Genomic DNA, 13768 nt, shown 5'->3' with positions numbered 1-13768 from the left:
CAAAGGTTGGGCACCAGGGTAAACATGAAGTCTACTTTGGTAGAGGGCTGGTCTGTCAACATATATGGACTGTGCTGGTGTACTATTGGCCATCTTTAACACCAACCAAAGCAAACAAAGCTCACATTTCCTCTTTCCTGTCTGGATAATGAGTTTCTCTGAATATTGTTGTTATGGGAGGTTATCTAATGCTTCTGTGGTTTGCATATGTCCCTTTACTTCATCTGTGAACACCATTGTCTCATCATTGTCTCCATCATGGCCTCAAGCTTCATACTAGCTCTTACAGCCCTCCAGGTTGTGGCTTTATTGGTGGGATTTGTCACCAATGGGTTCATTCTCGGAGTTAATCTTTTAGACTGGAAGCAATGCAAGGCCCTCACTGCTGCCGACCACTTCATATGCGCTGTTGGCTTGTCCAATCTCCTCCTCCAGATATGGTTGGGATTCGGTTGGATGTGTGACCTTTTCTGGAACTCGGACCTATTCTGCCGATTTGCTTATGCCTTGAAGATGATTTCCATTCAGTGCAGTCTATTGCTGTCGGCACAGCTTTGTGTGTTCTACTGCATCAAAATCCTGACTTTCAGTCACAGTTTTATCAATTTTTACAAGCGACATTTTTTGAAGTCATACAAAATCGCCATCATCTCTGCTGTTATCCTGTGCACCGTGGTTGGGGGGCCACTGTTCTGGATTGGAGAGAATCACCTACCTTTTCCCAACGGAAGTTCAGTCTTCAGTAATACCAAAACCAAAGAGGAAATGTATTCTGAAATCTATCGTTACTTTGTTTTATGCTATGGGTACACCACGCCATTGGCTTTGGCCATCATTTCTGCAAGTCTTGTAATCATTTCTCTAATGCTGCACATGAATCGCATGCGTGACACTTTGAATACAAAGCATGGGGCTTTCATAAATACCCATTTCTGGGCTGGAGTCACCGTTCTCTCTCTTCTCCTGTTGTATGTTATGTGTTTTGTGACTGCCATTTTTAATATGATTCCGCTTTTCAAAAAAGGGGATCCAGGTTTTGGCCTCTGCCAGCTAGTCTTTATGATATATGCTCCGGCACATGGCGTGGTGCTCATCACGGGCAACTCCAAACTCAAGAACGCGGCAGCTAAAGTTAAAGAGAGGATTGTGAGAGTTCTAACGCCAAAGGGATGGATTAAAGAAGATGTAGCAATCACTCTCACTCAGCATTAAAGCAGGATGGGGGGGGGGGGTGCATTTTTCTCAGACAGGCGCATTGATGATTCCAACGTATTTTTTGTTTTTGAAGGAAAAAATATAAAGTGTATGTAAACCCTAACAATGAATGTATTTACTTCATTTTGGTCTGCTACATACACCATTCAAAGAGTTTTGTTACATACACTATATTCCCAAAAGTATTGGGACACCTGCCTTTACACGCACATGAACTATAATGGCATCCCAGTCTTAGTCCGTAGGGTTCAATATTGAGTTGGCCCACCTTTTGCAGCTTCACCTCTTCTGGGAAGGCTGTCCACAAGGTTTAGGAGTGTGTCTATGGGAATGTTTGACCATTCTTCCAGAAGAGCCTTTGTGAGGTCAGGTGCTGATGTTGGACGCAGTCTCCACTCTAATTTATCCCAAAGGTGTTCTATCGGGTTGAGATCAGGACTGCGTGCAGGCCAGTCAAGTTCCTCCACCCCAAACTCGCTCATCCATGTCTTTATAGACCTTGCTTTGTACACTAGTCCAAATCATTTGGTGGAGGTGGGGGGGGGGGGGATTATGGTGTGGGGTTGTCTTTCAGGGGTTGGGGTTGGACCCTTAATCCAGTGAGGAGAACTCTTAAGGTGTCAGCCTCCCAAGACATTTTGGACAATTTCATGCTCCCAACTTTGTGGGAACAGTTTGGGGATGGCCCTTTCCTGTTCCAACATGACTGCGCACCAGTGCACAAAGCAAGGTCCATAAAGACATGGATGAGCGAGTTTGGGGTGGAGGAACTTGACTGGCCTTCACAGAGCCCTGACCCCAACCCGATAGAACACCTTTGGGATGAATTAGAGCGGAGACTCAGAGCTATAGGGTGTGCAGTGCTCAGTTCCTGTATTGTCTCAATGAGAGTAATTAGCCCTCCCTGTCCTTATCTTGGGACCACCGAATGATGCAGCAATGATTTAGCCCTCTTCCCTATACTATGTTATACGGGGCAGAAGGTGGGAGGCACAGCAGGTCTAGAGCTGACATCAAAGGCAGGACAGTTCCAGACGGAGGGCTGGAGCGTCACAATTTTTTCTGGTAACCAGCTTGTGATTGGTTTCTAGTACCGCCCAATAACCTGCTGGTTAACTTGAAAGGTTAACTCACCACCACCCTGAACTGTCCTTCCTCCAATGTCAGCTCTATGAGGATGAAAGCAGTGATGGTGGCTGAGCAGAAGAGCCGGCTCCTACATGGGGGCACCACGGCGGTCCAGATGGTACAGTGACTCAATCTGGATGGAATGAATTGTCTTTTTAATCCTTTTGTTCATCAAAAATATCAATAGATGTAATGGCATACTATAAAAAAGTAAGTACCCTCTTGACAAAAGAAGGTGTTGCTCCACCTTTTAACAGAAATGACTTCTCATAGGCATTTTGTATAACCGCCCACCATTCTGACATCAATATTGAAAATTTTGACCACTTCTCCATGCAAAGGTTCTTCAGTTGCAAGATGTTTGTGAATTTCCTTGCCCATGTCAAAATTTTCCTACAAAATTTAAATGCGGATAAAATCAGGGCTTTCACTAGGGTAGTCCATAACCCTTTATTTCTCCATTTTGAGACAATCTTTGGTGGCTTTGGATTATTATTATGTCCCATTTCTGATACAACTTTAATTTTTGAACAGACGGCCTCACATTCTCACCAAACACACTTTGATATGACGCAGAATGTATGCAGATAAAATCAGAACTTTCGCTAGGGTAGTCCATAACCCTCTACTTCTCCATTTTGAGCCAGTCCTTGGTGGCTTTGGATCATTATTATGTTGAATGTCCCGTTTCCGATACAACTTCCTCTTTTGGACAGCAGCTTCACATTCTCACCAAACACACTTTGATAATAATGCAGAATGTATAGTTGACTTGATGAACGTAAGCTGCCCAGAACCTAAATCCGCAAAGCAACATCAAAACCATAACATTTCCATTACTTGTATGAGGTTCTTCTCCCGAAACTTGTTCTAATGTTCTTTTTGGAAGAAGTTCAAGATATACCTACCAACTTCATAAGGCACTGTAAATTCCCCTATACACAGCCTCGTCTGGAAATTTCATGAAATTTCATGAATACTTATCCAAGGCACTGTATATTCCCCTATACACATCCTCATCCTGATCCAAGGAAACGCCAAGCTACGACAAACTGCAGCAGGAGAAGGTTGCTATGGATTAAGGGTTAACTGGTGTATCCTTACATATCCTATGACATTTAGTCCCCAGATTTGTCTAATGTATTTTGGGTCCTCTTGACAACAAGCAAATCAAGCACAGCAGACATGGATCCTATTCTCTTCATCCCATCTCTTTGGAAAAGGTGAAACTGGTGGAATTTCCATCCCACAGTGGAGAAGGGTAATTCAGTGCTCTGGTACTTTGCATCCAATTGACATGCTTTTTTTTTTTTTTTTTTTTTGTAACTTTGGTTTGTCTTCTACCATTCTTCTAGCTTTAGAAGTGGCCTTTTTTTTTAAAGGCATTGCTATCATTGGCTTTATTGTCTATCATTGTGTGGAGTGGAAATATTATTGCAACGTCATACCTTTTGGAGGCCCAAAAAAAAAAAAGGGATGGGGGCTTAAGAACATTAAGTTCTCTTGCTAATATGCAAATCAAGTGCAACAGATATGGATGCAGTTCTCTTCACCTGGTCTCTTTGGAACCAGTGAAATTGTTGGAATTATTTCTCTATTTTGAGCCAGTCTTTGGTGGCTTTGGATTATTATTATGTCCCATTTCCGATACAGCTTCATTTTTTGAACAGACAGCCTCACATTCTCACCAAACACACTTTGATATGATGCAAAATGTATGCGGATAAAATCAGAACTTTCGCTAGGGTAGTCCATAACCCTCTATTTCTCCATTTTGAGTCTTTGGTGGCTTTGGATCATTATTATGTTGAATGTCCCATTTCTGATACAACTTCATCTTCTGGACAGTAGCTTCACATTCTCACCAAACACACTGAAATAATTCAGAATATATAGCTTACTTGATGAACGTAAGCTGCCTAGAACCTAAATCAGCAAAGCAACACCAAAACCATAACATTTCCACCGTTATGAGGTTCTTCTCCCGAAATGAGAATGGGTCACAGAGTTTGTATGGAAGCCCACATCCAGGCTGGATACACAGTGCTGTCGCTCTTGCTCCTGTTCTGCATGTACTGTGTGCTTTCTCTGTTTCTTATAACAGAACGGGCTCCAAGAGAAAGAGCAATCTACTATATCTGTTATACCACCCCTCTGGTACAGTGCCTTGAAAAAGTATTTTGTCAAGTTACAACCAAAAACGTAAATGTATTTTATTGGGATTTTATGTGATAGACCAACACAAAGTGGCACATAATTGTGAAGTGGAAGGAAAATGATACATGGTTTTCAGTTTTTTTTACAAATAAATATGTGAAAAGTGTGGGGGGGGGGGGCATTTGTATTCAGCCCCCTTTACTCTGATACCCCTAACTCAAATCTAGAGGAACCAATTGCCTTCAGAAGTCACCTAATTAGTAAATAGAGTCCACCTGTGTGTTATTTAATCTCAGTATAAATACAGATGTTCTGTGAAGCCCTCAGAGGTTTGTTAGAGAACCTTAGTGAACAAACAGCATCATGAAGGCCAAGGAACACACCAGACAGGTCAGGGATGAAGTTGAGGAGAAGTTTAAAGCAGTGTTAGGTTATCAAAAAATCTCCCAAGCTTTGAACATCTCACTGAGCTCTGTTCAATCCATCATCGGAAAATGGAAAGAGTATGGCACAACTGCAAACCTACCAAGACATGGCCGTCCACCTAAACTGACCGGGCCGGGCAAGGAGAGCATTCATCAGAGAGGAGCCAAGAGGTCCATTTAGATGTGCAAAGCTGGTAGAGACACCCCCAAAAAGGACTTGCAGCTGTAATTGTAGAGAAAGGAGGTTCTACAAAGTATTGACTCAGGGGGTGCAATACAAATGCCCCTCCCCCCACACTTTTCACAGATTTATTTGTATCATTTATCATTTCCTTCCACTTCACAATTATGTGCCACTTAGTGTTGGTTAATCACATAAAATCCCAATAAAATACATTTACATTTTTGGTTGTCACATGACAAAATGTGGGAAATTTCATGAATACTTATCCAAGGCACTGTATATTCCCCTATACACATCCTCATCCTGATCCAAGGAAACGCCAAGCTACGACAAACTGCAGCAGGAGAAGGTTGCTATGGATTAAGGGTTAACTGGTGTATCCTTTCATATCCTATGACATTTAGTCCCCAGATTTGTCTAATGTATTTTGGGTCCTCTTGACAACAAGCAAATCAAGCACAACAAACATGGATCCTGTTCTCTTCATCCCATCTCTTTGGAACTGGCGAAACTGGTGGAATTTCCATTCCAAGGTGGAGAAGGGTAATTCAATGCTCTGGTACTTTGCATCCAATTGACATGCTTTTTTTTTTTGTAACTTTGGTTTGTCTTCTACCATTCTTCTAACTTTAGAAGTGGCCTTTTTAAAGGCATTGCTATCATAGGCTTTATTGTCTATTATTGGACTGGCAATAAGCAAATTAAGCGCAACAGACATGGATCCAGTTCTCCTCACCTGGTCTTTTTGGGGATTGGTGAGATGGATGGAATTATTTCTCCATTTTGAGGCAGTCTTTGGTGGCTTTGGGTATTTATTATGACCCATTTCCGATACAATTTCATTTTTTTAACAGACAGCCTCACATTCTAACCAAACACGCTTTGATATAATGCAGAATGTATGCGGATAAAATCAGAGCTTTCCCTAGGGTAGTCCATAACCCTCTACTTCTAGATTTTGAGTCTTTGGTGGCTTTGGATCATTATTATGTTGAATGTCCAATTTCCAATATAACTTCAACTTTTGGGCAGACATCTTCACATTCGCACCAAAACAAAATTTGATATCATGCAGAATGTATGGTTGACTTGATGAATGCAAGCTGCCCAGAACCTAAATCAGGAAAGCAACATCAAAACCATAAACTTTCCACCACTGGTATGAGGTTCTTCTCCCGAAATGCTGTCTTGTTCTAATGTTCTTTTTTGGAAAAAGTTCAAGGTATACCTTCCAACTTTCTGAGATGAGAAAGGTGCATCTTTTGGCATGCAAAGGCAAAGAAATACCTCTGCCATGGAGACCATAAAGAATTATGGAAAAAAAATCTACAAATGCCTTTTACACAATTTTTTTTTTCTTTATATTGGCTTTTCAAAATAACATGATTAGAAGATGGATGAAAGGTCTAGTGCAGTATAACACTTTGGGTAGTTAAATAGAGTATTTATTATGGAGCTCAAAAAATTTGCCAGTGCCCTTGGGACTTTTTGAATAGGTACGCCCAGGGCTTTTTTCTCAGAGAATAGGTGCAGGAACTCCCCCTTCTGAGTCACTTCTTGCCTCTGCCCCCTACATACCCCTGAGCACCATCCCTTGTTTACACCCCTACCCACCTCCCAGTACTGCTGATTTTATAGAATACAGAGTCAAGTATCATTTTGTGGTGATCCCTTCTGGCAACAGTTGACCCCCCCCCAGCAACATAAGTCCCCCCAGCAACATAAGTCCCCCCCCCCCCCCGCAACAATAGATCCCTCACCAGCAACAATCGACCACCACAGAAAAATAGATCTCCTCCAACAACAATAGATCCCCCAAGTATCCAGCCTCAATAGACCCTCCAACACACCCCAGCACCCTTTTCCATTACCTACATTGAGTAATGGAGGTGCCGGAACTGGATTCCCCCACGTTCCAGCTAAAGAAAGCCCTGGGAACGCCAAATAAGCAATCCACTTGTTAAAAACATCACAGCGTGCTGCTGTGTTGGCCGTTTGCTGATGTATGTGGATTGATCTGCTGGGTGTCTATATATCTGATGACATCTATTCATACTGTTGGGTCTCCTCCTGCTGCCCCTGTTTTGTGTCCTTGGTGAGTTCTTCTCCGTCTCCTCCACAGTTCCCGGGACAGATTTTCTGGAGAGGGCTCCTCTGCATTCAGTATCTGATACATGCATATATTGTGTGGGTCTTTCTTTTATTATATGGAGTACATCAGCAATATCATCTGTAGCGGTACCTTCTTGAGGGCTGCGGAGTGTTGTGGTCTGTCTGTCACCCTGCCCAATGGGGCACACAGTTTTTTATTCACCCTCACCAGTCCATTGTACTTTGTTTTTATTGGGGGGAATAAACTTGGATAGGGATAGGGAATTTATGAGATGCCCAGATGATTAGGAACAATTTAGGGACTTGAGACTATATACACCTCCAGTATATACACCTCCTCTCCAGCACATCACTTGCTTGCAGATTACCGCTCCTCAACACCTCCAGCACATCGCTTGCTTGCCCTTCCCAGACCAACTAGCACTATATTTTAGGCCTGACACTGGCTCAGCTAGGCCTAAGGTGAATGCCTTTTGCAGGTAGGGACAGCAGGTCCCTTTGGTGTTGTAAATTGTAGGTAGTCCTAGCTGGCTACTGGGTCCAGTACTACATCTTCAGGCCCTGCCAGCCCTCCTGGCTGCAGATGCCTCTCTCCACTGCCCGTGCCACCACAGTCCTCCCGACCGGCTCTGCACCCACCCAAGACTGCACTCTCCCAGTCCTCTCAGGCCTGCCTCTCCTGTGTGTCACTCGCCAGCCCTCCTGGCTGCAACCTGTTGTTCCTCCCTGGAGACTTGCCCGGAAGTGCGCTCTCCCACTGTCCTCTCTCCTTGCTCCCATGCCTTCTGTCCAGGACCCATTCACCTGTTCTTAGAAGGTCCCGTCCGTACCCGAGTCCAAGCCCAAGGTCACCCTCCCCCAGACTAGGGGTCTCCCTCAAAGGCCACGACAGCCTAGCGCTCCATCTCCAGCTTCCTCACAAACAACTCCCCCAGCTGGGCTGACCCTAGGTATTTAAGGAGGCCTGCCCCCTGCCATACCAAATCGGAGATTGGTCATGGTATCCTCAAAACACCACAAGCAGCTCCACCTCCCCACTCCTCCTCTCCTTCCAGAATATTCTAGAAGGCTCTGGAAAGAAGAGGGGGGTCTTGGTGATGCTGCTTGTGAGTCACCAGCTCCCGTGCCTCCTGTCCAGGACCCCTTCACGTGTTCTTAGAAGGTCCCATCCCTACCCGAGTCCAGGCCCAAGGTCACCCTCCCCCAGACTAGGGGTCTCCCTCAAAGGCCACGACAGCCTAGCGCTCCATCTCCAGCTTCCTCACAAACCACTCCCCCAGCTGGGCTGACCCTAGGTATTTAAGGAGGCCTGCCCCCTGCCATACCAAATCGGAGATTGGTCATGGCTTCCTCAAAACACCACAAGCAGCTCCACCTCCCCACTCCTCCTCTCTTTCCAGAATATTCTAGAAGGCTCTGGAAAGAAGAGGGGGGTCTTGGTGATGCTGCTTGTGAGTCACCAGCTCTACACTGAGTCACTCCCTACCCAGATCAAGACACACCCAGGCTTGGCTGGCAGCCAAGCCTGGAAATTTACCACACTTCTACTACACTAGAGGGTGCTACACTCTCCTGATGAAGTGACTCATGTATGGGACCACAGTGACAATTGGATACATATTACTGATGGATGTACTCCCACAATGCTTGATGTTTAACCGCTTGCTGACCACCCTATAGCACTTTTACTGCTCTCCTGTGCAGAATCACGTATATATTGTATATATACGTGATTCTGCACTTCTGCCTGCAGCGGGGGGGGGGGTGCGTGCCGCCGGCGGGCTGCTCCTGCTGTGATCGGCAGAGGCCGATCTGCGGGTGTTGGGCACTCGATGTCCTCCGGCACCCGCTGGTCGTTGGTAAACAACAAAAAAACAGGGATCTGTCTATGTAAACAAGTCATATCTCAGTGCTGACAGCGGGAAAGGGATGGATTCTGTGTCCCTGCAAATAAATAAAATCCATCTCTTCCCTTAGTAAAAGCACCTAACATAGCAAACACAAACACTGGCTAGGCACACAGTTAACCCTTTGATCTCCCCTGATGTGTAACCCCTTCCCAGCCAGTGTCCTTAGTACAGTGACAGTTCATATTTTTAGCACCGATCACTGGATTAGTGACACTGGTTCCCTCCAAAAGTCAAAAGTGTCCGATTGTCCAGTCCTGCTATAAGGCGCTGATCGCCGCCATCACTAGAATAAAAACAAAAACCACAAATATTTCCCATCGTTTGTAGACGCTATAACGTTTGCATAAACCAATCAATAAACGCTTATTGGGATTTTTAATTTTTTTTACTAAAAACATGTAGCAGAATACATATTGGCCTAAATTGATTTTTTTTTTATTGGATGTATTTTATAGCAGAAAGAAAAAAATATTGTTTTTTTTCTCCTTAAAAATTGTTGGCATTTATTTGTTTATAGCGCAAAACATAAAAACCGCAGAGGTGATCAAATACCACCAAAAGAAAGCTCCATTCGTGGGGGAAAAAATGACAGAAATTTTATTGGGTACAGCGTCGCACGACCGTGCAATTGTCAGTTAATATAACGAAGTGCCGTATCACAAAAAAAAAATGGCCTGGTCATGAAGGGGGGGGGGGGGGGTAAATCTTCCAGAGGGCATGTGGATAAAAAGTCCCAAGGGGAACTGGTGATTTATTTGAGTCCTGATCATGTGGGGACTGAACTACGCCATGCTACGTACATCCCCATTGTATCCCCATTGTAAGTGTATTTATTATGGAGATTTATACATCAGACCAACTGAAGAGGGAAGAAGGACAGCGGGATTTGGTTCCGAAAAAGGGACAGTCCATCCAAAAAAAAGCTGAGATTGGAGCTATGTAATTTCTTAGGGTTTGAAACTATTTAACAGGTATTCCTAAGTTTTTACATAGCAGTTGCCCCTCCCTTGAATGTAAATGGCCTTCACTATCGTGTAGTGGTGAACCCAACCCATATTCATATTTGCATCCATAGCAGTCCTTCAGTCATTGTCCCCTCTCTTACGGCATCATCACGCCTCGCACATTGGAAGTGGGAATTACTGCAGCCCAGATGGTGGCCTTCTTCTTCGGCTTGATAACAAATGGTTTTGCCTTGGGAGTGAACCTTCAGGACTGGATCCCTCTTACCACATCTGACTTTCATATGTTCTTCATGGCACTGACTAACCTTCTTCTCCAGATTTGGTCTTCTGCCAACTGGATGTGCCAACTTGTCCAAAGATCAAAGTGACCGTTGTCTATGCAACACTGTTCATGCACTTAAGATGGTTTCTTGCTGACGGCATCTTCAGGCTTGTTTTTTACTGCAGTAAGGTTGTCGTGTTTAAGTCTCATCTCCTTAGGTGGGCACAAAAACACATCACAAAGTACTACATCATAACAGCTTCTGACCTTCTTTGTATTTCAATGGCTCTTCCTTTGGCTTGGGTTGGTGACGATGAAGAGAACAGTTTACGTAAAAGATCTTTTGTTCCTTGTAGCAGAGAAAATTGAGTACTGTCCGTGATACTTTTTTTTTTTGCACTAACATACAATTTTTCAGGACAAGCTTTCGGGGTATGTCCCCTTCTTCAAGGTCCAAGCAGTACTGATTCACAAATTTTTAAGCAAAAAAAAAAAAACCACACATCTCTGAGGGAAAGGAGAGAGAAAAAAAGAGAAAAAAAAACACATACAAATTAATGGTAATAAAGATAGCAGCAGAATTAGTGAGATAAGACAGATGGAGAGCTATAGAATGGGGGGGGGGGGGGTGATGGTCACAGAGGGGGTCGTAAAACGTTAGTATAATGGGTAAGGAAACCAATATCTAAATTCAGGCCTTTATTTTTAGTGTCAAAAAGAAGTATCATTCTTAGTTCAAACGTTTTCCTTTCCTGGATAGTTCTGAAATTCCCTTTAAGAACTAAAACATTGAGGTCTTCTATAGTTTGGCCCGGTTGTGAGAAGTGATGTATCAAAACTGGGTTTTCTTACGTGAATACTTATCGTTCTGTACTCATCATGTTTGGATACGCAACGCCTGTGTTTTGTGTCCTCCTGTCTACTTATCTTATACTGCGGTCCCCCATAAAACATGTGAGGAAGATGCATGTGGCCATGAGAATGGGTCCCAGAGAAGGTATGGAAGCCCACATCCAGGCTGGACACCCGGTGTTGTCGTTCTTGCTCCTGTTCTGCACGTACTTTGTGCTTTCTCTGTTCCTTATAACAGAGCGGGCTCCAAGGGGAAGCGCAATCTACTGTATCTGTTATACCACCCCTCTGGTATACCACCCCTTTACACGGCCTCGCCATGATCCAAGGAAAAGCCAAGCTACGACAAACTGCGGGAGGACTTTGCTTTGAGAAAGTTGCTTTGGGTTAAGGGTTAAATGGTGTATCCTTCCATATCCTACATGACGTTTGTTCCCCAGATTTGTCTAATGTATTTTGGGTCCTCTTGGCAACAAGCAAATCAAGCACAACAGACATGGATCCTGTTCTCTTCACCCCCCACCTCATTGGAAATGGTGAAACTGGTGGAATTTCCATCCCAATGTGGAGAAGGGTAATTCAATGCTCTGCTACTTTGCATCCAATTGACATGCTTTTTTTTTTAGTTCAGTCTTATTTTATTGAAACAAGACCATAGTAACATTCCAGGATATTGGTAAAGATAGACAATTATAACATATACATGAGGTACAGTCATAGGTTCAGTGAGGCCTTATGTTCTTTTTCTTAGATAACATTACTCAACAAGATGATAAGTATAGCAAACCCTATCGTATCTGAGATACTCTCAACATCCTGGTTGGGATTAGGGATGAGCTTAGGGTTGCCACCTGTACAGGATTCACCCGGGTTTTGAAACTTGTGTCCGGGTTTCAGGCGGACTGAAACCCGGAGACACATTATTCAGACCAGGCTGTGGCTCCCCAAGTAATCAAGATAGTCACACACAAATCTGTTGCTGCCAGGCAGCTGCGGACAGCTGTCTGGGGGCAGGTCCGGCATCACTGGGGGGGGCAGGGCGATGATGTAAGCAAGAGCAATTTGGCCACACCCACTGTTCGCTGCGGCACGCTATGCGCACCGCATTTCTACTCTCCTTGGGGCACCCATAGGTGTCCCAGGCCACTAAAGTGTTCGGGTTTGGCTTGAAGAAAAGTCGGCAACCCTAGATGAGTTTGGGATGAGTGACATTGAGTGACGCATTTAAGTTTCTACCCATCCAACCGTCCCTCTGGTGCTGGCACGGCATTAAAAGGAAAGAGTCATACTACTTCGCCACCAAACTGACCTTTGGCTCTAAAAGTAGCCCGTGGCTCTTTGACACCTTCGCACAGTTCCTCACCTGGATCCTGTCGCACCAAGCCCAGTGCCAAAGGGTCATCCATTACCTGGATGACTTCTTGCTAATCGAACAGCCCAGCGTGCCCCCAGTAGACCTTGATAGGTTACAGATGGTACAGTACAGATGGTGTACACAGTATCTAATAAAGTGTGTACTATTTCTACTACTTTTCTGGTGGTGTACACAGTATCTAGTACAGTATGTACGGTTTCTAATACACTTCAGTATCTAATACAGTGTAGTGTGGTGTTGCAAAACAAAAAATACCAACATCAGTAACTGTGAGTGCTTACAGTGTTCTGGTACCACCAACACCTAAGGCCCAATTTTCTTCAGAGTATATAGGGCAGGCCATATAGTATATATATTGCTATTCAGAGTATATAGTGCCTGGGGGCCTAGGGGACCCCCATGCCATTTTAAAAAAAAAATTTGGTTCCCCTTAAGATCCATACCAGACCTGAAGGGCCTGGTATGGATTCTGGGGTGGGACCTCCGCGCCATTTTTTTTTTTTTTTGGTATTTTTATCTATATTGTCGGGATCCGACAATACATTACAGCCGCGAGCAGTTTTTAATGACATTTGTTTCCTTTCGAAATGTCATTTTTCTGTAGGACTGTTATAAACATGGGGAAGATGCGCTACTTTACAGGCATACCAAGGGGACCCCCTCAGACACGATTTTTTTAAAAAGAATATTTCATTTTTATTATTTCACTTTAAGCATTATTAAAATCACTGCTCCCGAAAAAATTTCAGTTTCTAAAACTTTTTTTTTTTGCATTGATCCATGTCCCCTGGGGCAGGACCCAGGTCCCCAAACCCTTTTTATGGCAATAACTTGCATATAAGCCCTTAAAATTAGCACTTTTGATTTTTTATGTTCGCGTCCCATAGACTTTAACGGTGTTCGAATTTTTTTGCCTGTTCGCATGTTCTGCTGCGAACCGAACCGCCAGGTGTTCGGCTCATCCCTAATTAGGATCAGGATGCATGTACGTAAGATAGAAACAGAGAATGTTTGAAAGAGCCGATTTTTATGCTTACAAAGAATGAACACTGGTGGGATCATAACTCATTCCATAAGTAATGGGGACACTTCATGTGGTAGAAAGCATAGTGGAAAGGAAGAAAGAAGGTAGCTAGGTGGGAGGGGAAAAGAAAAGAGGCATTCCATCATGGCTGTACAGTTG

At 43.9% G+C, this 13768-nt stretch overlaps 1 protein-coding gene across 1 annotated transcript; it reads left to right on the top strand.

The window, feature by feature from the left end:
* The first annotated feature begins 258 nt into the window (after positions 1–258).
* LOC141105498 (taste receptor type 2 member 1-like) lies at positions 259–1212 on the top strand. The gene has a single exon (XM_073595355.1). The coding sequence runs from the start codon at positions 259–261 to the stop codon at positions 1210–1212; it is 954 nt and encodes a 317-aa protein (XP_073451456.1).
* Positions 1213–13768: the final 12556 nt, after the last annotated feature.

Source organism: Aquarana catesbeiana, linkage group LG08 (assembly GCF_042186555.1).
Source record: "Aquarana catesbeiana isolate 2022-GZ linkage group LG08, ASM4218655v1, whole genome shotgun sequence".
NCBI lineage: Eukaryota > Metazoa > Chordata > Amphibia > Anura > Ranidae > Aquarana > Aquarana catesbeiana.
The sequence above is the reverse complement of the archived record's forward strand: the minus strand, read 5'-3'. Positions and strand labels throughout refer to the sequence as shown.